Here is a 27,548-nt window from a genome sequence, read left to right as displayed (position 1 = left end):
TGCTCTTTTAAAGCAAGTGTACAGGATGACCAGTCATTGATGCTGCACGTCTTCATCCGCAGTCCCCTTTTCAGAACTCATCATCATTTATTTGTTTATCATCATTCTGATCATTAGCTCAGGGTGTAAGCAGTGTTAATCCTGAAACTTTAGTCTGTGTCCTGAGCCGTTTCTGAGTTTTAGCCCTGTTCAGGGCGACAGAGGAAGTTAAGTCAAGAGGAAACAATTGTCTTCCTGTGTTGTATTGCATAGACAGCGTTAAGCCCCCTGCCTTTGGGGATTCTATCTTTAGACTGTTTCTCGACCAGCTGCTGCCGACCCCAAACACACAGCGCACTTTTCTCCCACCCGTCGCGTTTCGAAGGGGGTGAGGTCGGACACCTCTCAGGTGGTAGGTTTTTGTAACGAGTCTGAATCCTGCTGCCAGCACACTTTGTTGTGCGGAGAGCTGCTCATAAATAGAGGCCTGAAGGAAGGTGGCTCATTAGTTCCAGCAGCAGAGGAAGAAGGGCTGGTCAGTGTTCCAAAACAGCGGGAATGATGTGAATTAGTCACAAGTTAGCTTTCAGCCATCATCCAAGAAGCTGGATGATTACATTTATTGAGAGGGTCACAGCTCCAGATGAATACTCCTTTCCTCATTCCTTTCCCTGTAGTCTCCGCTGTTTTACATTTTCATTTTGTTAACTAAAGTTTATGGAAGGAGAATGTTGCCAGTATAAAAAAGGGGAAAGGTTGGCATACAGTACGTTAAAATTGTGTGCCCCTCTGAAACCTGCATGAACAGAACAATATGTGAGAAACCACGGGTGACTGCATTTCATTGTGATTGCAGTGTCCATACTGCAGTAGTGCTAAATTTAATGAACAGTCTTTAGAAGTATTTTAAAGCATTTTAATGTATTAACTCTTAAAATGAGGTACTGTATGGTGGCACAGCGGTAAGCAGGGCTGGGGCCCTGGATTCAGTTCCAGACCTTGGCTGCTGTGTGTGTGTGGAGTTTGCATGTTCCCCCCATGTTCTGGTGGGTTTCCTCTTGGCACTCCAGTTTCCCCCCACAGTCAACAAACTTACTAGTAAGTTATTTGGCTTCTTGGAAACATTGCCCTGGTATGTGTCTGTGTGTGCCCTGCAATGGATTTGTGTCTTGTCCAGGGTGTGTCCCACTTTGCAGCTGTTGCTGGCCAAGGTAGGCTTGAGCTCTCTCGTGACCCTGCATTGGATCTAGCAGTTAGAAAATGGACAGATGGATGAATCAGAAAACTCCTAGGAAATATTTCGGCTCTATAGTAAGGCAGGGCTTCTGGACATTGGAATGCACATGGCCTTATAAACCCACTTGTTATCTGCGAGTTCATTACCTTTGTGTCAGTGCATCGAGCTCTGTGATGACATGGCCAAGCTGCAGTTAGGAAATCAAATTCAGAATGTCGTGGTGACTCCATTATGGGCCGCTTCCTTCAATTGTAGGTTAACTACAACGAGTTTTGTTCAATATTACGCTCTGATCATAATTATTATTACTTTTCATAATAGAGTGAAACTATTTGCAGCCAAAATGTCATATCTAGACGTCCACCATCTCACCATCCATATAGGATCGGTTATGAGGTTGCCTAAATGCTGTTGAAATGTCCCCCAAAACGATCTATGCAATACATAAATACCAGCAGCTACATAAAGTATTACACAGTCCACACTGAGTGGATTTGTTAAAATGGTGGTTATGAGCTCAGTGACGATATATAGTTGTTAAAGAATTTGTTCACGTTCAGATGACGGTGGCAGTATGCATGGATTCACTGCATTGTTACAGAAACGCGATGTTTTAAAATAGCTCGGATCCATGCTGGACGCAGGAGTATATCGGCACACGTCAGAAGTCCAGATTGATCCGTTCTTGTCCGAGTGGAGCAAGTGGTGAAGCAGAATCAATCTGAAAAACCAATAACGGAAGAGCAAGCAGCAGCGAGATGTGTTATCTGATGCCTTCTTGCTGGGCGCCAAAGAGGAGGGAAGTGGAAAAATGAAACATCTGCAAATGTATTTGACCGAGAATTGGAATGAGCGGACAGTAGTGACGTATTATAAAGCATTTCTAATCCACAGCAGTTATCATGTCTCTATCAATTAAGGGATTTGTATAAAGTATCCATATGCGGGAGACAAGGAGGACCTGTGTAGTGTAGTGTAACCATAAATAACATAAAATACAAGACAAATTATTATTAATTAAGTAACTTATTAGGTATGAAGTAGAATGATTAGTACACAATAAAACTACTTTAAGTGGAAAAAAAGTGTTAAAGGGATAATTGTCTTGGATATGAGTGTACAGGTTTTGGATTGCTTCATACCCTTTTTCATATGGCTTTCATTTTGTTGCAGTTTTGGGGTCCTACGTTTGTGAGAGAAAATGTGTGTTTCTGTGTGAGTTTAGTCCTCTTACTAGGCTGGACCTCACTGGTGTTCCTCAGGGCTTTATATTAAGACCTGTATTTTGTTTAGCGTTTATGGAAGCTCTCAATTATTCAAAATCTTACTCGTCGGGACGCAGTCGTCCATATTTGTACTGATGATGTCTGTCTCTGTGCTTACCGATTTTATCGCTGCTGTTGGGAACATCACTGGAATGTCTGCCTTTTGTCTTATCAGAACTGCTTGGCGACATCCTGTATTCTCAATACTCGTTTAAGGTAACACAGTGGTCAGGAGTGCTGCTTCATAGCTAAAGGTTCTGGGTTCAATTCTGGCCTTTAGTGCCTTTCAGGTTGGAGTTTGCAAATTACCGCTTCATTCATACAGCTTTTCTCTAAAGCATTAAAGATATACAAATATCCAGGGTCTACTGGTATTCTACCCTCGCGTGTAAGAGAAGCATGGATGTCGTAGGGCGTTATCAGAACTCTTCCAACAGTTGCTCAAGACAGGGCTAACACCCTTTGTCTGCAAAAGTGCTGCATGCTAATTCCAAGCCATAAAAAGGGCCACAAAACTCAAGTAATCGTAGAGAAATAAATCTTATATAATGTATATGGTGGTGGAGAGAATAATTAGAACTAATCTAGAGGAACATCTAATTGGAAACAGTAATCCTAAGGGATAGTCAGTGTGGTATTATAAAAAATAGGTCTTATATTACTAGAATTCTTGCAATAAGCAACAGCGCCAAAGGACTCACAGAGCTGATATGGTTAGTTTTTCACAAGAAGTTTAGGATAATCATAAATGATTAATGAATTGCAAGCAGTAGGCATTGAAAGTAATGCTTATATTTGGATTAGGAGCTGGATAATGCACTTTAAACAGAATATAGATAGGATAAGATCACTTTATTAGCCATATACAATTTCTTGCATTAGGAATTGTCTTTTCGCATACCCCAGCTTGCTCTCCATGAGACACACAGACAGGGAGAGAAGCTTGGGGTTAGAGCGCAGGGTCAGCCATTGTACAGCGCAGGGTTAAATGTTCATATTTTGAGTAGTAAAGTACCATAAGGATCTGTATTAGGACTACTGCACTTAATGATTTATTATTTTTTCTAATGTTGTTCCCAATTAGATTCTGGTATATTCAATAAGCTAGTCGGGTTTGTAGGTGATACCTAAATAAGGGGATTAACAAGCACTGCAAAAGTTGCAAAAGAAAGATTTAGATACAATTCTAGACTGAGTAACCACTTGGCAGATGATATATAATGTAGGTATGGACAGAGTACTGCATATAGGAAGTAAAACATACACTATAGATATACTGTAAAATGAAAAATACTGAGCTTGAAGAAACTACTGTATGAGAAAGACTAACAGTAGGTGTTTATGTTGATTGTGAAGGAGACCCTCATATAGCCTGCGCGCAACCTTTCTCTACAGACCGTTGCATAAAAATAACTTAGAGGTTTAAAAAATGCTCATACCTGTTACTGGCAGATCCATATCCATCAGTCTTAAATATTTGCTTGATGGTTGGGTTTCTAGGCCTGCAGTAAAAATCTCACTTGCCTACACTATAGACCCAAACCACACTGAACATTAGATATAAATATGGTCATTGCAGAAACCAGACAGCTTCTGGCACACTTCCACAGTGCCCTCTTGTAGTGTGGAGGAGAGCTGGCTTATAGTAATAATCAGAATACTTTTGGTAGATGGTCACTAAATAAAGTCTTACCCATAGTCTGTTAATTCCTATCTGAAACATTAATGGACTACCTAGAGTCCAGTGCTTGTTCTGAGAGATTTAGGTTGTCTTGAATCCACCTGTTGGTGAGTTGTTCCTTGTGGGATCAGTCAACCTTTGGAACTTGCAAAAGCTCCCTTTTTCTCCAAAAGACTTTGGACTTTAAATTTGCTGTTGCTGTGTCTCATTTCTGTCCTCTGCTGCCTGAAAAGGTGTTTGTTTACATGTCTTCATTTCCTGAATTGAAGACTGCAAGGCTAGCCAAGTCTATACCTGATTAGCAGAATGCTAATGCATGTGATTCCTTTGATCACAATGTGTCTGCTTTATAAGCCATGTCACTGTCATCTCAAAGCAGTGAAAGCTGGTGATGGACCCTAATTAATATAAGACAGGCCAGCCTGGGTTTAAGTACAGCCCTGCAAGTACAACAACTGGGATCATTAGGAATAATATAGTAACACTAAGCCCTATGCCTTTTGGCAGGCATTTCATTAAATAAACTATGAAGTCATTTACTCTTTTTATAATATTAATGGTTTGTTCTGTTTTTGCTGTAAATATGATCAAATGCCTTTTTATTTAGACCTTGTTCTCTTAGGCAAATGTCTTTTACTTTTTTTCTTTCATTGGTGAATCAAACATTGAAAAATAGCATCATGGGGGGTTGCTCGCTTTCTAGCACTTGTCGTTAATGGAAAAGCAAAGAAGCAATTTTTTAGGTGGAAAATCAAGTTTTTTTTTCTGTGTATAATGTGTTATATTTTAAGGACCACAAAGACAAGACGATATGACAACAGGAACTAAAATATTGGAAGTAAAATTATAGGATTGCAAGTGATGTCGCAGCGTCCTGGACATCATTGAACATTAAACACAATGTTTAGATTCCCACTTAATCAGAATTAAGCCATCCAACAAATGTCTTTAGCATTTAGTTGCAAAGGTCCTAGATGGATGAAGTAAAAAAAATGCAGAGATAAAGAACAGCAGATTAAAAGCCATCACGCACAGTTTTCTATAACATGCAACTAGCTCATGTTAAAATATAGTTTTACAGGTCTTTCATGGTTTGTAATTTTTTTCACACAGATTCTCATTAAACAAGAACATTGTAAGAACATTTGCCTAGCTTTGAATAAATCTAAGTTAGCAACTTGGAAACTAGAGTGCTTAAGGTATTTAAATGTCTTATTACATGGGAATGTAATACTATATATCTAAACACTTTGTCCAATTCACAGTCATGGGGGGAACTAGAGTCTATCTTGGCAAGTAACGCCTGCAAGGCAGGATATACCCTGGACAGAGTACTAGTCCATTACAGGGCAGACAGTCACAGTCACACCAGGGCCAGTTTTCCCAGAAGCCAGTTAACATACCTGTATTTTTGGACTGTGGGAGGAAACTGGAGGACCTGGAGGAAACCCACACAAACACAAAGAGGCAGTAGACCAGGAGTTGAACCCGGGGCCCAGCACTGCAAGGCAGCAATGCTAACCACTGCGCCACTGTGCCACCCATCCCATATAATATCCATTTAACAATCCTATAGAAGAAATTAACTGGAGTCAATTGTATGTACATTGCCAAATGTTCCTCTTCAAAGGAGGATGCTACTCTTGAGTGGTGCCGGGTAAAATAACTTCCGCTGAATGTTTAATCAGCTCTGCTGTGGTGTTTTATTAAAACTGGCCAGAGTGTACATTATATGATGTACAACTGTTTAGCAAACACAGAAAAAAAACATTGATTAAAATGAAATGGAGTCACCGAATACTATAGGTGCCCACAGTTCCTTTAAAAACATTACAAAGCTGTTAGGTTTACTTAAATCATGTATTTAATGGAGTTTTTGCTTCTAGAAATAAAGTGAAAACTCTCTGGGATTAATAGCTTTCTTATAACATTTCATTCCCCTTATGGAAGTAGAAACGTACAGCATGCTGAAACAAGCAATATACAGTATATTAAGTATGTGGCGTTTATTTGACTTTGTGAATGTGCGACATGGCAGCAGTCATTGTTCTGAAAATGTGACACAGGAATTTATGACTTATGTTCTTCTTCAGAAGAGGTTACAGCAACAGATGCATTGCTATAATTAGTACACGGCGATAGTAATGATGGTGTAAGATTACTGAATCAAATTTGTTCAGAAATGAGCAATGCTAATATATTACATTGTCATTTGAAAAATAGTGCTGTACAGCGCCCTCTAATATATTAATATGGTGTGAGGTAGGAGTGTTATGGTTAGGGGAAGATTGGCAGAATGAATGTGGAAGCATGGAGACTACATCATTCAGAAAAGGAACTGATATAGACATGAAATGATTTTTAGGTGTTTGCTTAGGGGAATGAAAAACGTATTTTTACACTTGATTGCAAACATGAAATTCTGTACACAGTGACTCCTGTGTGCTCATAGGTTTTTTTTTCCTGTTAGAACTTCCATATTTGTAAAATAATCCGAACATAATGCCTTAACCTAGGACATAAGGATTTATGCATGACTTGAGACTGAATTTGTACAGCTGTGTAGGACTCGGAACTCTTAATTTCTTAATGATTCTCTTTCAGCATTCAGTTTCTGGGGTTACAGTAGGTGAAAAAATGTTGGTGTTTTTTATTAATGGCATAATGCAGTTATTTGTCTGTTTTCCTTCCTTTTTCGGCTTCATCATAATGAGCTTTGGCTCACTGTTTTACATTTAATTGCACATAGATCTGAAACACTTGCAATTAAGTCCTTTGGGCAACACACATCCTGAGGAAGCAGAGTTGACTGGGTGATGTCATTGACAAAACCAAATGTTGCTTGAGAAAAACACAAAGTATTTAGTATTTTCTTACAACCTGTCTCTGTTACAGTACTGAAATAATATAGATGTAAAGAATGGATTTTGATTGATTAATGCAGACAATATAATATATTTCTTGAAAGAAGATGATGTGTTTTCCTCAAACCTTAAGAAGTCTATGTGACTGTGTATGTGTCATAGTGTGTGAGTGAGATTGAAGATCTCTGGTGTTAACATTTTAAAGACACAGTGGAAGACCCTTTACAAGTGTTTCAAGACAAGTTTAGGATCTGTTCTGTTCTTCTGTAACCTTTTCATTTTACAAGGCTAAATACTTTGATATACTGTAAAACATTGATACCTGAAAGAATACAAGGTAGACTTGGACACTTTAGGAATACAACCTGTATTAGTCTGTACTACAACATGTGCATTGTGCTTGTTCAGATAGTGGATACACTCGATATTGATGACTTTTGTATTGGTATCAGAATTGAATGCTTAGGACAAGCCATACTATACGTGACCATTAGATTTTCTTGACAGTGTTAATAAATGACAAAGTGATGTCAGAGCCAAAACCTACCTACTTTACCAGCATATTTGCTTAACTTAACCCTGTATGGATTTTTTTTCTAAGCTTTTCATCAGTAGTGGCTTCAATTTACATTTTGTTTTTTTCAGTGTTTTTGAGATATTAAAGCCTACACTAATTCTAACCCAACTAAACTGAAATATTATAATTAATCATGGTTTTGTAAGCTAGAGTTTTTTTTCTGTTTTATCCTTAGGCTGTTTTACAAGTACCTGTTATAAATATTTAATTTACAATTTCATGCAGTGCAAATAGTTAATAGTGTAAGCTTCTGAGACAACCCCCAGAAAGCCTAAACAAGGAACATTTAAATATGACAGCTCCCAATAATCTCATCCATTTTTTAGTGCAATAACTGAGGAATTTTCCGAGACTTAACTGACCTCTCTGCTGTATTTTGTAATTAATATTATAACAGACTGCTGTGTGTGCTGACTGTAAAAGGCAGACGGAAATCAACCAGTAAGTTCCATGGAGGTTTGTGTTAGAGGAAAACCTGGGTAGTCCTTCACCCCCAGTCTGTCCTCTCTGTCATCAAGTGCCAGTGACACACAGAATGGGACTCACAAGTGAAGAGACTTTTGCCCATCAGACACATTGTCAGATTGTATTATGTTTATATATGATGTCACAAAGCGTTCTTTCAGGACCCTATGCAGACAACACAATCCGGGGGGAAGTGAAGAAAACACTGGGAAAAAGGCATGCTAGGGGATGGAAGAAAAACAGGGGGCGTGTCCATGGTGCGCTGGTGTTCGGGGGAGGTGTGGCCCAGGCAAACAGTCCAAGGGAGTCCGAGGCAAATCCATAAGTATAGCAAATGTCCAAGACCAGGTGATCCATCCTAACAGACAAACAGAGTTAAAAGCTGGAGCGGGATCTGGCAGAGGGTCAGTGGAATAAAAAGGGGGTAACGGGATCAGGGATCAGGGATCAGTAGGTCAGGACGCAGTGATGAAGCCTGTGCCATCAAGTCGCTCATGGACTCACAGAAAGGCAGGCTTCCGGGCGTCCATCTTCCAAAGCTGAGCCCCGATAGGCAGGAACGTCTGGCTTATATAGGACGGGGGGCAGGAACCGGAGGCAGGTGCAGGACATAAATACAAAACTAGGAAGGGCTGGAGCGTCCTTAAGAGGAGGGGTTTACGATCATGACATATGAATATTCAAATATATATAATAATATGTAACAAAATGAGATTAAAGAACATGATCAATAAAAATGTGTCACACCCGAAGAAGGCTCCGCAGCCGAAACGTTGCGTTTCCTTTCTTCTCTTTTCAGCCTGGAATAAATCTTTACTTGTTCCTAATTTAAATATAATCTGACTGTAAACATAAAGCATAAGTCTGTAAATAAGATTATACAATATAATACATTCTTAATACATTCAGTCTCTATTATATTAGCCGGAGTATTTGAGATGCTGTGGTTTATAGAGGGCCAAAAGTTTTTTTATAAAAGTAGTTTTATTAATGTACTTTGGTGTGTACAGTAGTATTTCTTACAGTATTACTCAAATGTACTTACACTGTCGATGAAACGAATTAGTGCTGAGTAACTATAGTCCTCTACTTTCTGCCCTTAAGTAGAAAGAAAGCAGTTGCTTGTTCATAACCGTGGAAACTAGACCACACAGCACATGTGTCCTATGCTGTATCATACAGTGTCATGTATGCTGTAGAGAGGTGTCAGATGCTGAGTGTACCATATAGTACCATGAGGTACCATATAGTGTGTAATGTAAATGTTTTTAACAATGTTAATGTGTAAAATCCTTAAGAGCAAGATGTTAATACTGGCAGCATAGGGTTCTGATGGACTATCCCCAGAGAACACTGAAACGATACAAACATTTTTTCAGTTATATGTGTTGTGTGTTGTAATACTCAGATGTAAGAATAATTCTTACAATATGTAAATATTTTCAATTGAGGATAGTTTTCATGTCATCAGCCTGCTCATTTAGTAATTGCAAATTTCCCCAAGAAAACTGAGACATAGGAGTATGTCAAATTCAGATGAAATGTCAGGTTCGTTAAGCAGTGCAGTTACTTTATTTGTGAGTAGTTGATGGGGGAATTCTTTTAATAGCCCAGCTCATAATGTTCTTATATATTGTTGACTTTTATTGTTCTCTACTGAAGGATGTGTTTTGGAACATTAAGGCTGTATAACAAGAATCTTTTTGTAGTGAAGTATTTTTTCCTGTGAAGTAGATCCTGGGAAACTTTACAAGGGCAATTTGTTATTCCTGGATTAAATTGCTGCCCTCTAGTGGATATTGTGTAGAACCCCTTGTGTATATCAATAAATCAATAAGCCACACAGAATCCATTAAGATTAGGAACCATAGAGCTGCTACCCAAGCTTAATGAATGCTGGTTTTCCGAATCAGGGCCCACATTTAGGCCTGCTGTCTTTCTGTTCTAATGTTATCTCAGAAAGATCTCACCATTGTCTATAAATCAGTGTCTGGCACAAAAATATCAGCCTGGGAACTGTCATGATTTGCAGACAACATTCTTTCATCTTTTTAGCAATTTCAGTGTCAGTGTGTGTCTATTGTTATGTGAAACTGAGGTTATTTATTTATATGCAAGGCGTTGTCTCATTCAGTGCATATTTGTGAAACCATAAACTCCTATAAGCTTTTGGCTCTTATCTTCTTTGGCAGCTTAGTAGCAAATTTGCAAAATTGCAGGAAGCCACAAACTCAGAAACAGATGGGGATCTGCAAGAGGGGAAAAAAAATTAACGTTTTTTTATTTACAAAACCTCTTCATCTGATTGTGTACAACAAGCTGTCTTTACTTTTGCCTCTCCCAAAGCTTCAAAATAAAGCGTTTCAGTTCGGACACAGAAGAATGTTGGTTGTGCTTGTAGAAATCGTTCAAAGGCATTTCTGACATTTAACATGACCCGTTTTTGATTAAAGAGTAAATATATAAACTTATTGTTTTGCGTAAAATTCAGAAATCTGCCAGAAGAAAAATTTTGAGGCCCAATAACTTTCCTTCTGCCCATTGTAGAGCAAGTATTTCTGCAACTTCCCATGAGCTTTTAATTTCCTTTTATGTAATCTTTTACTGTATATAAGATGTTGTCATTGTTGACTATATTTCCCACTTGTAGGCTCCTGAATATTTACTGTATGTTAGAAAATGGTTTAATTGCTTCTTTGTTGGTTTTCTTTTTTTCTTGATTCCTTTAAAACTTCACTGTCTGCAAGGACAAGAACAGGAAGCCACCCAGATATTCAGTAGCTGGATGTGAGCCTTTTCATTTCCTGACTTTGACCAGGGATGCCTCAGTCACAGGCAGAAAACCATAGTCCTGATGGTTCTCACTGTTTCTGCTTTTCTTCCTATCTCACCTTACCTTGGTGACTTCACTGAACTAATTAAGAGGATAGGATAATGAAATGAGATGCATTCTCCACATTTTAATCGGGCGCTAATTGGGAGATACCTGACTGACTGACCACCACCTGGACTGGGAGGGTATAATGTTCACCAGGGTTCAACAAGTTTTTGGGGGATGTTTTCTGTTGGCCTAGATCACTTTGCAACATGTACCTGCAGCCTGTGAATTTGCATCACTGGGCCTGTCTCTCCTGTGAAAAGGGAGACGTGACAAGTCAGCTTAAGTGTCTCAGCTGTTAAGAAAAACATAAACAATAGGACTCTTGGGCTTTAAACATCCTAGAAATTTGTTTTAATTTACTTTGGTCCATAGAAATATTTTATATTATACATTAGCACTGATGCCATCAGTTTCACCCCTTTCTGTCCTTCTGGAGAATTCTTGCTGTCTTGTTGTCCAGAGCTGTCTGAAAGCAGTCTCTGTCCTTCCTTAATAAACCGCTTAGTAAGAGCTGCCTTTGCCTCCTAGAACCACTGCTTACTGCTGTGCTTATTAGACACAGCCCAGGTTTTCTGTGAACCCTGGTCTTGCTGGGCACCTGTGAGCCGAGCTTGCAGTGTTATAAGCCAGGGTGGCACCTTGCCGATGTGAAAGGACATGGTCTGGCATTAGTCACCATGCATGCCATCTATTTCGCTCCTCTCCAAGAGCTAGATGGTGGGAACTCAGGGATTTAAGCATTTTTAGATAAAAGGGTGTGTCTAGGATTTCATAGGATTTTTGTTCTCCATGATGAAAACAACAGTGGAGCATCCAACTTCACTTTCAGCAGTATTACAGAAAATCAAACTTAGCATGATTAGGGATAAAAAAAAAAGCCCAAGTGGCCTGTAAAGCTTTTTGTACTCCCTGTTACGCTGGGGACCAGCAAGTAAAATAAAATAGATGGACCCTATGCGGGTGACGCGATAACAAGGAAGCCGTTAACAGGGCGATCAGAAATCATGGTCAAAAGGGAAAGCGAGAAGGTCCAAAAGCCAGAACCAGCAACAAATCTTCAACATCCAGAACAGGTTCCAGGATAGGTCAAGTAGCCTATCCAAAAGTCCATAAACAAGGAAGCAGTCAAGTTACGAGAAGGCTCTGATGTGACACAAGATTTAACCCCCAACTGAGCTGGGTAGAAACAGACAGCAGGATTTGAAGTAGGCTGAAGGGGAGGCGTGGCGATGGGTTAACGAGGCCTGGTTCACCTACGCCTCCCCTGAATGGAGGAAGAAGGCCACAACCGTGTAGGTGCCCTCTGGTGGTGGGATGCCGGTACTGTAACTCTCTGCAGTCACACCCTTCAAGCCACCAGGACTCATCTCTGAGCACTGCTCGGTGTGTATCTAACACTTTGTAGTGGAGTGTCACGATCGCAAACCCCTCCTCTTGAGGGCGCTCCAGCCCTTCCTTGTTTGCCTCATTCCCCGCACCTGTTCCTTGTTCCAGCCCCTTTTCAGTTCCCCCTTAAAAGCCAGACACAGATGCTAATCTGGGCTCTGCATTGGTTCCCGTATCATGCGAGCCCGGGTCCTGGATACGTCTGGCTCCGTCATGCTTTTAAGTTTCTGTTCCTGTTCCAGTTTCCCCTGCCGGTCCCGACCCGGTTCTGGTTTTTAATCTCCTGTCTTGGATGGATCTCCTGGCCATGGACTTTTGCCTTGTTTTTGGACTTCTCTTTGGACTCGTCCCCGGATTGTTTGCCTCGCTACACCCTCCCCGACCACCAGCACTCCTTAGACACGCACCCCTGTTTTTATTCCCGTATCCTGCATGACTTTTTCCCAGTGTTTCCTCAGTCAACCCCGGATTGTGTCGTCTGCATAGGGTCCGGAAAGAACGCTTTCGTGACATGGAGCTGCAGTCGCAAGTCCCCGGCAGGACTCAAAAACAGCCTCCTTGAATTGCTGGGGCTGTCAATACAGTACAGTATGTGCTCAAAGCAGCATTAACACGGCTCATTAACACGATACAGATAAGCTTTGAAAGCTGAAATTCTGCGCGAGCGTGGTTTCATATTCCAAAAAGTGGTGCTTAATTTATTACCTTTATTTCAAGTCAGATATTGGACCTTAAATTCCATTGGATAATTCCTTTGGACTATCTGAAAACAGTTGATTAGTCCCAGAAAACCGAAATGTAAATCAATATAAGTATTAAACAAATAGTTTAATAAGCTTTGAATCAACATTCTCTTATGCCTAATGTTAAGTATTCTTAACTCAATGTTAAATATTCTAGAAACTTACTACAATGTTATGTGTTCTAAAATACTGTATGCTGGAGCTTACTTACAGTCATTTTACATAATCTAACAAGTGTAATGTTCCTTTGCTGAAGGCAGGATTTTTCTGCCATAGGTTTTATATGAGCATGTAATTCCATTGCATAAGGGATTTGGGAGTGTTTTAAGTGGGCTTTGTTTGAGCTGCTGATGTAGGATCAACAGGGTCAGAAACAGCAGTGAATTGTGGAGCACCTACTGTACTGTTTCTAGAGAACAGTAGTTGACATTATTAACAGTGACAGAACAGCTAAAAACTGATCTTCATTTGCCTTAAAGCTTTGAACTCCAAAGTTTTTTTAACTCTGTCTTTGGAATTGTGTCACAAACACCTGCAACCAAGGTGTCAAACTAGGAACCTTTGTTAGACAGGAACAATGATGTGGTAAAGATAGAGAAGGATAGAAGTCAACTTTTGTGACATAATAGGATTAGCCATACCATCCTCTATGGTTTCTGTTGTATTCCTGTTATCTGTTAAAGTACTTAACTTCATGTAGGAGGTAAAACATGCACTGCTTTTATCAAACCTCCAATAAAATTGGCATACTGTACTGTACAAAGTATACAGAGCGGACAAAAACAAAAAACATTTTTAAATCAAAATCCTTGGTGTTCAGTTCTTGCAATGTTTGTGATGTACAGTTATTTCTTTATTTTGATTAACTTTTAAATATATCCACAGGACTGAAAAACTAAAGAAAAATGCTCCATGAAAAGCACTGGAGTCTCTAACTGAAGGTTAAAGGTCAAATCTCCAAAGTCTCCAGTGCTAATAGGTTTAAAGTTTTAATTTAAAAGCCTTAACGTATTAAATTCTCTGGCATACACTTAGGAAAGAAAGTCCACAGTTAGGGGGCTACTAGCTGAGCACTTTGTTTCCTTACTGTTAAAACTGCCTTTGAACCTTGATTAAAACCCACTGAGACCTAGCAGGTTGAGGTGCTCGTTGGTGTTCGGTGCTGGCAGTCTAAAAGTTTCCATTTCACTGCTTTTGAGAAAACTGTTATGTGTATTTATGTAATAGGAACTTAAATATAGATGTAAATGTGGAAGGATACTTATTCTGCTCATTATATTGCAATATGAATGATAACCTTGATGATTTTTTAAAATATGCTAAAAAGCAGACTTTTCTTAGGTATTCATAGACTTATAAAGTAATAACTACTAAAAAATCAGCTCTGCATGTTGAAGTTATGAAATACTAAAGCCGATGGCAAGTTGTAATACACAGATTATTTGGGGTATTATCTGAGTGGTTGACTGTAAACACTCCACAAATCCATTATATCTAAATATAAACAAGGTTATTATTTTTTTTATTTTGAAGTAATGTGGTTTCGTTCCACTTCACACTTGAGTTTTTCCTGGGAAAAGTTTACAGTGTGCCGGATATTTGACTCACTCAATTTTAAGCTTTCTTAGGTAATCATTACAGAACGCAGACATTGTCACTCACAGAAGGGGTTCCATTCACTTCATCGTGAATATCATGGAGTTCACACTTCAACGTGATTCGTTTTTGATCAGATTAGATTCGATTCAGAGGGACAACCTTTACGAAAAGCCCGCGAGCCTGCGTGAAGACTTGTCTGCGTAACATCTAAAAGCTGCCATCCCAATCCCAACTACTGATGTTCCAAACCCTCTGAGTCAGCAGCTCTCTGCAGCTGCCTCTGGGCTGGAAAAGCCGGGAGTTAATATCTGTGGGAAAAGTACAAAAAATATCGATAGGATTTTGACAAGCCTTCATGAGCAGTTTAGGATCTTAAATACATCAGTCAGATCGAAACCGCATCTGCATGGGGCTGAATGGCATGGGGGAGAGCAGTCTGGCTGTGTGACCGTTGCAGGGGTAAAATGTGGGATTTTGTTCTCTTCTTGCAGTCCTGCCTGTCAGTCCTCACAGGGAAGGATATTGGCGATCATCACTTTAATGCTACCTTCTTCTGTTTCCTCCTGTTTTCCCAGTGATGGCTTCTGCTGCACACTTTTGCTCCAGCCCGAAGTGCTGTGCATAGAAAATCACACTCACCACTACAAGAGCAACAAAACAACATGTACAGCGTGGAGGATCTCCTGATTTCTCATGGATACAAATTGCCCAAAACCGCTTCTTCATCCAACGAGAATCGCTACGCCGATTGCCACCATGAAATCGTAGAGAACAGGTCTGGTCATGGAACAGCGAACGGATATGAAACAGACACAGGGGCCTACTTTTACAGCAGGCAGGCACCGGCAAAGGGCTACTTCAGTGACAATGAATGCAGGGAAAGCAACCAAAGGAGAAAAGCTGGCAGCGGTAACCAAGGTGACACACAGCCCTTGGGTGATTTTCTTACTTCAAACACTGGGTAAGTTCCCTTACTCTGCCTTTGCTGGCCCTCAGCAGTGTCTGAAATCCTGACCCCCCTCTGTGTTTGTGTGGCATTGCTGTTTCACTGAATGCTGCCTGTGCTGCTGTTTTTCGGAAGCATCATGGTAAGATAGAATCAGTCCCAGACTCGTAAGCTGTCGAACAGTTTGCATCACGAAATGAATTAATACTTAAATCTTTAACGCTCTCTTTCATTTTTGCGGTGAAACCAGGCGACTTTGCACCAAAATAATGCATTCAGAACATTAATTGGGTGCACAGGATTGAATATTTTATACATAGATCATAAATGGATGTCTGATGCATACTGTTCAGACAAGTATGTCTGTAAATACATTTACAGCAGAAGTCCTACATCAGGTGCAATATATATATATATTTTAATATGGGTTTAAAATAATGGCCTTAAGTACAAATTGAAACTGCTTGAAAAATTCTAATAGATATTGATTTGCAAAATAAGAAAGTTTTTAAAAATATATCGTCGCTGAAGTTTAAATATAAAGCTATATCCCTATAGAATTATTTTATTTAAAATAATATTTAGACCGGAAACACAGACCCTTGGCATTAATTTTTACTCGGTGGCAATAAGTATCACCACACTCAATTTTTTCTTTCCTGTTTTCTACCAACTTTCAACCTTAGCAAAACATTTATTTTTTAAACATTTACCAAGCCTTTTTGGAATGCTGTTTTCTAATTGGAATGATTGTATGTATTGTTTCAAAACATTCAATTAAATTAGGTATTACTGCCTCCCAGCGCTGAGGCACTGGGTTCAATTCCTGGGGTGCTATCTGGTTGTATATTCTCCTTATTTTTGCGTAGGCTGCTATGGGGTGCTCTGGTTTCCTCCCATAGGCCAAAGACATGCTGGTGGGTTAATTGTCTTCTGGGAAAATGGGCTCTGGTGTGTGTGTGTGCGTGTCTGTGCTTGTGTTTGTGCGTGCCCTGTGATGGACAGTTGTCCCATCCAGGGTCTATCCTGCTTTTTGTGCCTGTTGCTTGCTGTGATAGGCTCTGGCTCCCTTGCGGCCCTCTATCGGATGAAGCAGTTAGAAATGGATGGATGGATTCAATTAAATTATTGGAAGTGGTGATATAATGATGATCAGTTGATCATCATTTAGTTTATTGCAGTACACTGTATGTATTATGGCATATTAATAGCAATATTGCTTTATGTAAAATGTGATCAAATTATGTCTCGCGCACAAAAGTACTTTTTTCTCTGATGGCTTTTGGATGGCAGTTTAAGCTTTTACCGATACATATTAGAGCACTGTCATTTTTAGAATGATTAAAAGTGCATATTGTAGGCTGAAAACTGAACAATAGTGTTGCATTGCAGGCTTTGCAAATAGGGTCTGCAGCACAGAGGCATCTGGAAGGTCATTTCTATAGCTATGCAGTGATGTTGTGCAGTTCTATAGTCACAATGAGTTTATCTGTCGACCATGTAGAATCCAGCCTAACATGCACAGGGCCTTGCCACATTGTCTTCATATTTACAACAGGTTAGGTTTTAGAACAGATGGCCATATTGTTAAAAATGGTTGTTTTTGTTTCTTATGTGTAGAGAACCTTAAGTGTATTTGAACTCCAACATATATTAGTGTTGGGTTTTCCAGTTCACCTAATCAGCACTATATTTTCAAGATCAAGGGGATAATCAGTAAGTTTAAATATCTGAGAATTCACATGGAATTCTCAAACACTGAATTTACCAACGCTGATACAGATTCTAATAGACCACGGAATACACCAGACATTACCGATTCCAGGATCAACAGATCAGTTCAGCTGCTTCAAACCATAAAATGCTCCTTGCAGCAGTAGGTTGTGGACAATCTTTGGACTGTATTTGAATGTAAGACTTATTCTGCAACACAGATCATCACCGGGCCAGATCCTTTGAGAGCTATGGGCTTGAGAGTATAAATCTAACTTCTGAAGACTGAAGAGGAAGCTGCTCTATTATTCCATTATAATTTCCTTTTTTAAGTCTTGTTTTCTTTTTCCGAGGTTTCTTGATTTGTTTTACAGCCTTCTGTGTATTTTGCCTTTGTAATTTCTGTTTATATTATTGTATTCCATACTAAATATTTCAGCAAAAAATATGTACAGTAAATCAGCTTCAGAAGCCTTAACGACAGTATATTTTACATTTAGGAATGTAGAAGGAAGCATGCAGTCAACACATTTAAATACAGTGTATGTTATCATCAGTGGAAGAGAAAATTCAGATGATATAATGTCTTACCCATTTCATGACAGTCTATCTAAAATATTTGTATGCATGAATAGCATGTTTGAGCTATGCAGCAGTGATTTATTACCTCATAAAAGAGGTCAAGAAACCTGTGAAAAGTCAGAAACATTTGGATTTGTTCAACATAGAAAATCTATCCTAATAGAAATAGATCAAAATGCAAAATCTGTCCTTGCAAAGGTTTAAATAGGGACAAACTGGAGAGATGTAGTAGACAATTCTGAAAACAGATGGAATTGTTTGTGTGAACTGTCAGGATAGGGACAACGTAAGCATTCTGGCGATTAGCATGAGAAAACATGCAGTAGAAAGGGATGTATAATTTGCAGATTTGGAAATCACATACCCTATCCTGACAATTACACCTGCATTTCACATCTGCAGTTGTGATGTGTGTTTGACATGCACTGACTGGGTATTTTCTAGTATAATGAGAAATAAAATAAGCTTTAGCTCTCAGTTTATGCACGTTTGTTTAGAGAAAAAACAATCAGTGTTTTGCTTATCAAATCTGGGATTTTGGAGTCATTTTCAATAATTGATCATTGACTGAGAGCCCAAAGGGCACTGGAGATGAGTTAAATTAATCTGCTGAAAATTAAGAAACAAACACAGAAAGGAATCAGACCAGCCATCTGATCAAGAGAACGATGCCTTTGTGTGTTTCAGTATGTTTAGCAACCTGACTGCACAGCCCTACGCTGATGAAGTCCTGGGACCTCACTTGATGTCAGTGCTGTGGGTCATCCTTAGACTGTGACCCTGTGACTTTCATATCACAGGAGCCCCTCTGTTGATCACCACAGCTGATGATAAAACAGGAATCAATATAAGGAACTTACCTGCGTTGTCTTGTCTTCGATAAAATGTCAGAGCGCCTGCTACAAAACAGATTCTGTAATTTTCTTGATAATAACTTTGTGAACTGAAGTGATGAGTCTCGTTTGATGCTAAATAATATAAAACTTAGGATACTTGCATATATTTCATACTGTATATGGTAAACAAATTGTTTTAGGCAGTTCTTGGAGAAAACGTTTTTACACACAAATAATATTGTTTGAAAAAAGTTTGGTTTTTGCTTTGGTGCTGGGAAGTACCAAAGTTCATATGTGATACCAGGTTAAGATTCGCAGAGATACTTTTTTATATCACTTACTGTAGATGTCTGTTATCAGGAAATGAGTTTCTACTATAATTATAAATTCTCTTACAGTACCTGAAAGACACTTTTAAGACAAGTTTCAGATCCTTCCACACTAAAGTAGTGGTAAATTCCAAAGAAGCACTCTGTTTTATTGGCATACAGAATGAAGAAAAACACAAGCGAAACAAAAAAACTGAATCTGGAGAACAGCTTGTTCGAAAAGGTTAGCGAGAAGGAAATGTCACAGGAGAAAAAGTTACAAAAAGGAAACCAGACTAAACAATTATCTCTGAAAAAACACACCCAGTCTTAGGAGTAAGGGACCTTTGACAATGGTAACCATTGTTTAAAGCAATGTTTGTTTACAGTTATGTGGTGTTCCACGTCTGTTGTCATACAGTTTGGGTTTGAAGTTGATCACGTCTTTGTCCACTCTAAATGCATACTCTGACTAGTACTTTGTAAAGTATTTTATTTAAGAAATGTTGAAAATTTTAACAAGATTAAGAAAAACTAAGACGCATGAAAGCAACACAAAAAACATAAAAGACTAAAAACCCAACAGTGAGACAATGGCCAAAAAGGTTGATCTTTTTGAACCTTTTTACACTTTTCTTGTTAAGATAAGAATAAAATCATGGACTGACTATGTATAACAATCAGGAGTACATACAAAGCTCAGTCTTTTTCAAAACATTCAAGAAAGGGACAACAGGATCCCATGGAAACGCACCAGAGATCCTGAAACGAATCTTCTCAATTGTAGTTGAGGATCATCTCATTGAGCCACAGTGACCTACTTTTTACTTCACAATTCGGCAACCGTTCTGTCACATCAGTCCTTAAACCAGACAGAAAGAGTTAACATATGATGCTAAAGGATCACTTATTTCAGGGCCTATTTACGGTAACCTGCCTCTCAGTCCCGCAGTTTCACAGTTGATAAACTGTATGTACAGTACATATGATTGTGTGTATTTGTTGGTCAGAAGCTGAATGAGACTCCCTGACAAATATTCTGTTTGATAGAATGGAGATGTTTGTTGTGTACAATAATCACAACTATAGTTAATTATTAACTACAAGTTGTTTTTAGGAATAATACAAACATATCCTCTGTATGGGAGTGTGACAGAGCAATTTTCTATGCTTGAAACTCAAAGTGAAGCAGGTAGTTTTCTCAGTAATAGGAATTCCCTGAAGTGACGGAGAAGGCGCTGGGCATGAGGAAATACAGGAATAGTTCTGGCGCCAACACCCAGGAGCACGAGGTGCACAGGCTGGTTCCCAGGGCCCTGAGACAGTTTCTCGGGTGTGTCCTGAGCGTACAGGGACAGATCAAACAGGAGCGGAAGAGCATCGGTTGGCAGAAGGTCACAAAAGGAATCAAGTTATGGCTATAGAAATGGGAGATTAAGATTTAGAACGGATTTAGATGCACAGTAAGAAAAGATGGCACAATCCTTGCTGATGTTAGAAGTAGCCGTTCTCGAATTCAGAAACCAGTTAACTCGGTGACAGCCTGTTATCATTTGAAGAGAGGTGTCCAGTTGGAAAACACTGAAAATATGGAGCACTTTTTATTTGTATCTCAAATTATGCAGTAACGCGAGAGGACAGCAAACATAATGAACATTCGCAAAGACATACAGAAGCAGACATATTTTATTGCATTTAAAGAATGATGGTACTTCTTCACTAATGATACTTTTTCAGTGTGGCCATGCAGGTTTTGGTTTTTAAAAAGGATGTGAAAACTGGGGGCTTTCTTTAAAAACTGTGGCTCAATTTATTAAAGTGTCACGCTTCAAGAATAGCCTAAATGTCCCTGTGTTATGAGCTGAATGTGACCAGGATTCCCCAGCTGCTGGTGTGCTGTTGACTTAGCTTTGTCTTGGCCCTGAGTGGGCCTTCTATGGCTAGTGCAGATGCAGCCACTGAGAATGCGAGTTAATCCTCATGACTGTGTTAGCGGTACCACAGTGTGGCATGGTGTGTGGTTCACTGGCCAAAGACGATCGATACTGTAGGTGGCACTTGTGGTGCATTAGATTTTAGTGAAACAATCGCTTAATTTAATCTGTTTCCATACCCTGCACCTTTAAATCCACTTAATATGGAATTTTGTAACTGAAGGTAGATTTTGGTAGTTGACATTGAAAATAGCAGGACTGTAACATCTTTGAATGTCATCATTGATATTAATTTATGAATATAAATAGATCCTACATATTGTTGGTGCTTAAGTGCTTACCTGCTACTTGAGTGGTTTGATTATTGAAAATTTGTACAAAGCAGAATTAGTCAGCTGGATATAAAAATAGTTTATTATTATGCCTTGTTGTCATGCCATGATGTGCATTTTTCTGGTTTAAATCTGTATAATAATCTATATTTTAATACTAATTTCAGCAACAAGTAATTTGGAAGCAATTTTACTTTAGATTTTGATTATGAAAAATATATTTCACACATGCTGTACTGTAGTGGCTTTAAAACAATATGGTATCATACTGCTTTTACCATATATACAGTATACGCTAAGTGTTTTGGCATATCTGTAGATATGACTTCATGTGATTCGCTTGTGTGGCACGTCGGGAGTTGTAGTCTTTGTTTACGTATGTGATTCATGTGGCCAGTGTTTTAAAACTACAGTACATGCTGTGATTGAAATATGTTCTGTTTCAAAGAGACCATACCATCTCATAATAACAATGGAGTTTGACCGCCTTTAATCGCACAATGTGCTGCTTTTAGCTCACGATGTACTGGAACTGTTCCGTCGCAGCCCTGAGGTTTTAGGGCAGAAGGCAAGAGGAGTCTCCCTGGGGAATGCCGTTAAAAGATGATGAAGTAATAAAGCAGACTGATTTATTATAACACAGCACGTGCATATTTTTGTAGAAAGAGTTACAACAGATAAAAATTTTAAAAGAAATGTATTAACACTCCTGTATTTCACACCTGCATGAGAGATCACGGTGCACCCAGCGGTTGTTTTGTTTTGATTATGCTGAGGTTATAAAGATGCAATGCACCAGGGCACTATTTCACGAAGTAAGTAAGATTGCTCAGCCTGAAAATTTTAGTAAATATGTTCACAAAAGTCTGGATTTTCAGTTTCACAAGGCAAGTTCAAATTGTATCCAGTTGGGAATTAGCTGAAGTTGACCCCAAGTTGAAACAATGAACCCCACTACATTCATTCATGTTCCATTTGTGCCGGTTAGTGCCATTAAAGTAGTATTTTGTTCCCGAGCCACAGCTCCTTATTTTTTGCCTTATTGGAAGTCAGCTGTTGGATCATGTCTGATGAGAATTTTAGGATCTTGTTAGTTGTCTGGCACTGGTATGTGTTTTAAATGTTTTTAGGGATGTTATGTGGGGGGGGTGATTTGTTTTATTTTTTCCTTGTTGCATCAGAACTCGTAACTTTGCAACCTAAAGCCCCTACATAATTCATTCTCTTGCATTATCTTGCAAATGTCTGCAACACTCTGCGGCCCTGCCCCCTTTGAAATAACTGGACAGTTAACGCATTCTTCTTCTTCGCATTTTTCCCACTTATGTGGGGTCTGCTTGTTTGCACCGATTTTTCCACTTCGTATGGTCTGCGGCGTCTCGGCAGGTGACTTTTGCGAGGCGCATGTCGTCTTTCAGCCGATCCAGCCAGCGCGTAAATGGTCGCCCATGGGGCTGGCGGCCTTCCACATTCAATTCGAGGGTGGTCTTTGCCATTGATGTGTCATTGCTGCGGAGCACGCGTCCATACTATCGCAGGCGCGATTCCCTCATTTTCTCAGTGATTGGGGCGACTTTGAGTGTTTTTCGCACCTCTTCATTCATGACATGGTCTAGCCTTGTCAAGCCGAGGGTCTGTCGCGGCATCTTCATTTCCATCGTATGGAGTGCCTGTTCATGTTTTTTTGTCGTTGGCCAGCATTCAGTTCCGTATAGGTCCACTGGTCTGACCACTGAGTGGTAGACTTTGGATTTTAGGCGCAAAGGGATCTTCTTGTCTCACAGTACTCCAGTGACCTGCCGCCATTTCATCCAAGCGGCTCTGACTCACGTCTTGGTGTCTTGAAGGGTAGTGCAGTCGGAGTTGACACATGAGCCTAGGTACTTGGACTGGGTCACTTTGTTCAGTTGGACCCCACCAGCTGCGATTGTGCCATCGGTTTGATCACCGCATTCCAGGAACTCCATCTTCTTGATGTTCAATTTCATCCCGAATCGTTCAAGGTGCATCTTCCACTCCTGTACTTGCTGTTCGAGGCCGTGTCGTGTTTCACTTGCTATCATAACATCATCAGCATACAATAGCGTCCATGGATGTCTCGTTTGGATATCCTTGGTTACTGTATCCATGCAAAGTATGAATAGCAGAGGAGACAAGGCTGAGGTTTGGTTGACGCCAACATTGATCGGGAAGGTGTCTGGGGTTCCAGCTGCGCAACGTACTGAGCTAGTGGCCTTTTGGTACAGGAGCTTTGTCCAGCTGACATAGGCTTCGGGGACGTGGTGCTGTCGCAGCGCCAGCCAGATGAGATCGTGTGGTACCCTCTCGAATGCCTTTTCCAGGTCGAGAAATGCCACGTGGATCGTTTTCCTCTTCTCGTGGTGCCTTTCCATCAGTAGGCGGGCTGCGTGTATGGCGTCTGTTGTTCCGCAGTTTTTCACAAAGCCGCATTGGTTTGGCAAGATATCAACGATTGGTTCTTAGTCGTGCGTTCAGCACATGCTCGAAAATCTTCATTGTATGGCACAGCAGCCGGATAGGCCTGTAAATTGGAGCAGTCGTTAACATCGCCTTTGTCTTTCCAAATTGGCACTGTGATGCTGGTTTGCCATGTTTCCGGGAGTGCCTTTTCCTCAATGATCTTATTGAAGCCATGCTGCTCCTTGTGTTCCAAGGAGCTTCCATACTTCGGCTGGGATGTCGTCCGGACCAGTTGCTTTGCCACTTTTCATCTTGTTGATGGCGGTGGTTACTTCTGCGATTGTGATGGTGGGTACTGGGCCGGAGATGGTATCGGCTGCTGGTAGTGGAGGATGCGGAAATTCCTCGTTGCATATTTTCTCGAAGTAGTCCTTCCAGCGCCGGAGGATGTCTTTTGGCTTCTGCACCGTCTGCCCATTTTCATCTTTGATGGTGATAACGTGTCCTAGGTCTTGTGTGGCGCGGTCGCGTGCGCGGGCGAGTTCGTAGATCTTGTTTGCCCCACCAGGCATGTCCAGTTGGTCATAGAGGTCCTGGTAGTGCGCCGCCGCCTTTGCAGTCGCCACGGTTCGCTTTGCGGTGGATTTCAGTGCGCTGTATCGTACAAGATCGTCTGGGCATTTTGATGCATTATAATGCATTATTCGTCTCACTTTCTGAGTGGCTGGATCTGTATATCCTGAGTTTACCTGGACTGAAGTGCTCAACCAGGTCCTAACATTATATCTTCCCAGTTAAAATGCTTACTTCACTATAAACTTGTAACATTTCATGTCTTGCAACAACCAGACACCAGGTAAAGCACACTCAGAAAACTGAACAACTGAAGGTATAATGATTAGTACTATGTCAAAGTACTTTCTTTCAAAATGATGTTACTTTAACTTTCCTGCGGACTGGAATGCCTTCCAGGGTATGTCCCCCATGAACCTGTACTGGATGAAGTGGTTAGAAAATTAATAATTTCCTACTCCTTCCTTTGCACTCAAGTTACAATAAAATATGCTTCCATGCTATTCAAGTTACAGTATTAGATATGGTGGCAAAAATAAGCAAGACTATTGACGTTCTTTAATTGCCTTAGACAGCAATTTAAATTGTTTAGACAGCAAATCTGGGGGAGGAGTGGTGGTTCTGTGGCTAAGGATCTGTGCTTGTGGCCGGGAGGTTGCTGGTTCAAATCCCACAGCTGGCAGAGGACTCCTACTCCATTGTCCCCATGAGCAAGGACCTTAACCCCAGCTGCTTCAGGGGTGCTGTATAAATGGCTGACTCTCCACTCTGTCCTGATGTTTCTGTGTGCTTGTGTATCTGGTGTGTTTATTTTCTTCTCTCTTCAGCCTGGAATAAACCTTTACCTGTTCCTTTGCAGCCTACGCATGCTGACACACCTCCCTACTTGAGTTGTTTAGCTATATCAGTTATGGAATGTTGTTGTCCTCATTTGAGGGTGACTTCAATCATCACCTTTGGTCCAGGCTGGAGCTGGAATAAAAAAAATGTACAGAATTCTTGCAATGTAATTATGCTGTGGTGCTTAATATTTATGCCTCTTTTCATTTTCTTTTCGTTACAGTGCTTTTAATAAAGCTGTGCATGAAGTATATTAGAAAGTTCTATAATAATACAGTCTTAGTAACGGGGAAACAGAGTATTAGATCAGCACTATTGTTTTGCCCTTGTTTAAACATCTGATTTTTTCTTTGCGAATCAGCCCAGGATGACAGCTGACTTGAGATTCGTCGAACAAGTCTCATTTTTGCTATATTTTTGTCTTGATTATGAATGCTGAGCATCAAAAGAAACATCCCTTACCCCTGCAACAAATTGATAAATGTTGATGTTAAATCGCCTCATTACTTGTGCCCAATCAACTCGCTCACTAGTGAGGAAATTTAGTGCTTAATCAACATAGTCACTCACGGATATCAGTCGGCCATGAATGATCAATTAATCAAAATGATACCAAGCACATTTCCTCAATATCTAAAATCTATGTACAGTATGTACACCTATAGTGATAAGTGATACAGTAAGTTACTCAGTACTGTATATATACAGTATAATCAGTGCAGGGGAAGGAGGTTATGACACTGGGAGTCTGTACCTTTCTATAGTGTTTCATGTTCAAAGGCCTCAATATAACCAGTTTGACATTTGCCTTCTTCACTAAATGCTGACACATTTCCTAGCAGGCCAACCTTAAGTTTCTGACAGGTTTAATGGTATGCAGCAAGGCTAAGGCAGGTCTGCCCTGTGTTCAAGGGTCTTCAGCTGGGCTGTCTCTCTCTCTCATGTCATAGAGCTTCACTTAAACATGCAGGCAGGGCAGCTACTGCACCAGGACCCACTGAAATGAAGAGCAATTCAAAACCAAACCAAACCTGCACGGCAATCTAGTTCATTTAAGGCGAAATGAGTTTAGTAACTGGGAATTAAGAGTTGACACTTCAGTGCATTACACATGCTTCCTGTGAATTAAGGTCAGGGTTGTTTTATATGCAGATTGTACTGCAGCAGACTTCCAGTATCACATCTTCAAGGCAGTCAGAGAGCTGACTCAAGCAATTCCATCAGACTTCTGCTTGTTCCCCCTCAGGGACTCAGGGAGCAGACTCTGTAAACTCTCATGGAAACTGTATTGAATGTGAATTGCAAAAAGGGTTTGGAATTGTATCCTTCATTGTGTGTGTACAAACTGAAAGGTGTGTTATGTAACATTTGCAAACTTACATTACTCTATAAGCATAACCAATGTGTATCTTTTTTCCTCAGGTTTTTCACATAGGTATGAGCAATGTTTAGGCTCAGGGCTTCCTGATATTCTATTAATTTGTACAGCAAGGTGACAGGTTGTGTTAATCTCTTTGTAAATAGATATTTTGTGTGTTTGTTAATAGTTGCAGTTACCTAAACACCAGCTCATACTTTGGCTTGTCTTTGGAAAGGATTACATATTGTAGGAATAGAGACAACTGTGTATAGCGAGCAACTCCGGCAAGAATGCGTTCGTTTTTTGAATGTTTAATGTTTGTTTTTTTTAATTCCATCTTATGCAGTGCAAGAAAATAGAAACTGAAAACTGGAATGTGTATTTTGTACATTGTTTACCATATGATTTAATCTGTGTTTTTTCAGCACTCAAGTGCCATTCATGTAAACTGTAAACAGGATATTGCTTCACAGAATATTTTCCTCAGTGTTTTTTCAGATGTGAGATATAATAGTGGACTACCATGACTTTTTCGTCACATAAAAGCAAGTTTATCTCCCAGTAACTCTGTTGTGAATTTGATTCTGGTGTATAAAAAGAACAGAAATATATTCTCAAAATAATGAATGACTCTTCTGCTGTGATAGGAGTTCCAGGTCATGTCAGGACAGTTAGTGCTGTTTGTAGTGCATTGCTGGTTTGCTTCTTTAAGCTTCTGATGTAAATCTGTCTGATGCTTTCCTAGACAGAATTTATAGATCACACTTTTGAGAAATCAAAGAAAAATTTAACTGTAAAATACTCTTTGAAGCTCTTTCATACCTGCATACTGTAGGTCTGTTTTCATGTTGAAATAACTGCATAAAGAATACTATTTTTGTAAGGAAAAAATGATTATCATATGAATTTGTTTTTAAAAATAAATATGGATGTTTTTTTTACTTTATGCCCGCCCAAATTAGAATTGTTAATTGTCTCATTATGTCTTAGTTGACTTTACAAATCCCAGTACCCACATTGAGAACT

General features: G+C 39.8%; 1 protein-coding gene across 3 annotated transcripts in view; it reads left to right on the top strand.

The window, feature by feature from the left end:
* jcada (junctional cadherin 5 associated a) overlaps nt 1-27,548 on the top strand; it is a 60,330-nt gene that overhangs the window by 21,754 nt on the left and 11,028 nt on the right. For all 3 annotated transcript variants that reach the window (XM_015354043.2, XM_015354042.2, XM_069191253.1), the window contains one exon: nt 15,253-15,638. In XM_015354043.2, the coding sequence (XP_015209529.2) occupies nt 15,340-15,638 (299 nt within the window). In that variant the 5' untranslated portion in view covers nt 15,253-15,339. The remainder of the gene's footprint in view (nt 1-15,252; nt 15,639-27,548) is intronic.

This window comes from Lepisosteus oculatus, chromosome 6 (genome assembly GCF_040954835.1).
Source record: "Lepisosteus oculatus isolate fLepOcu1 chromosome 6, fLepOcu1.hap2, whole genome shotgun sequence".
Taxonomy (NCBI): Eukaryota; Metazoa; Chordata; class Actinopteri; order Semionotiformes; family Lepisosteidae; genus Lepisosteus; species Lepisosteus oculatus.
Note: the sequence above shows the minus strand (reverse complement) of the source record. Positions and strands in the feature narration are given on the sequence as shown.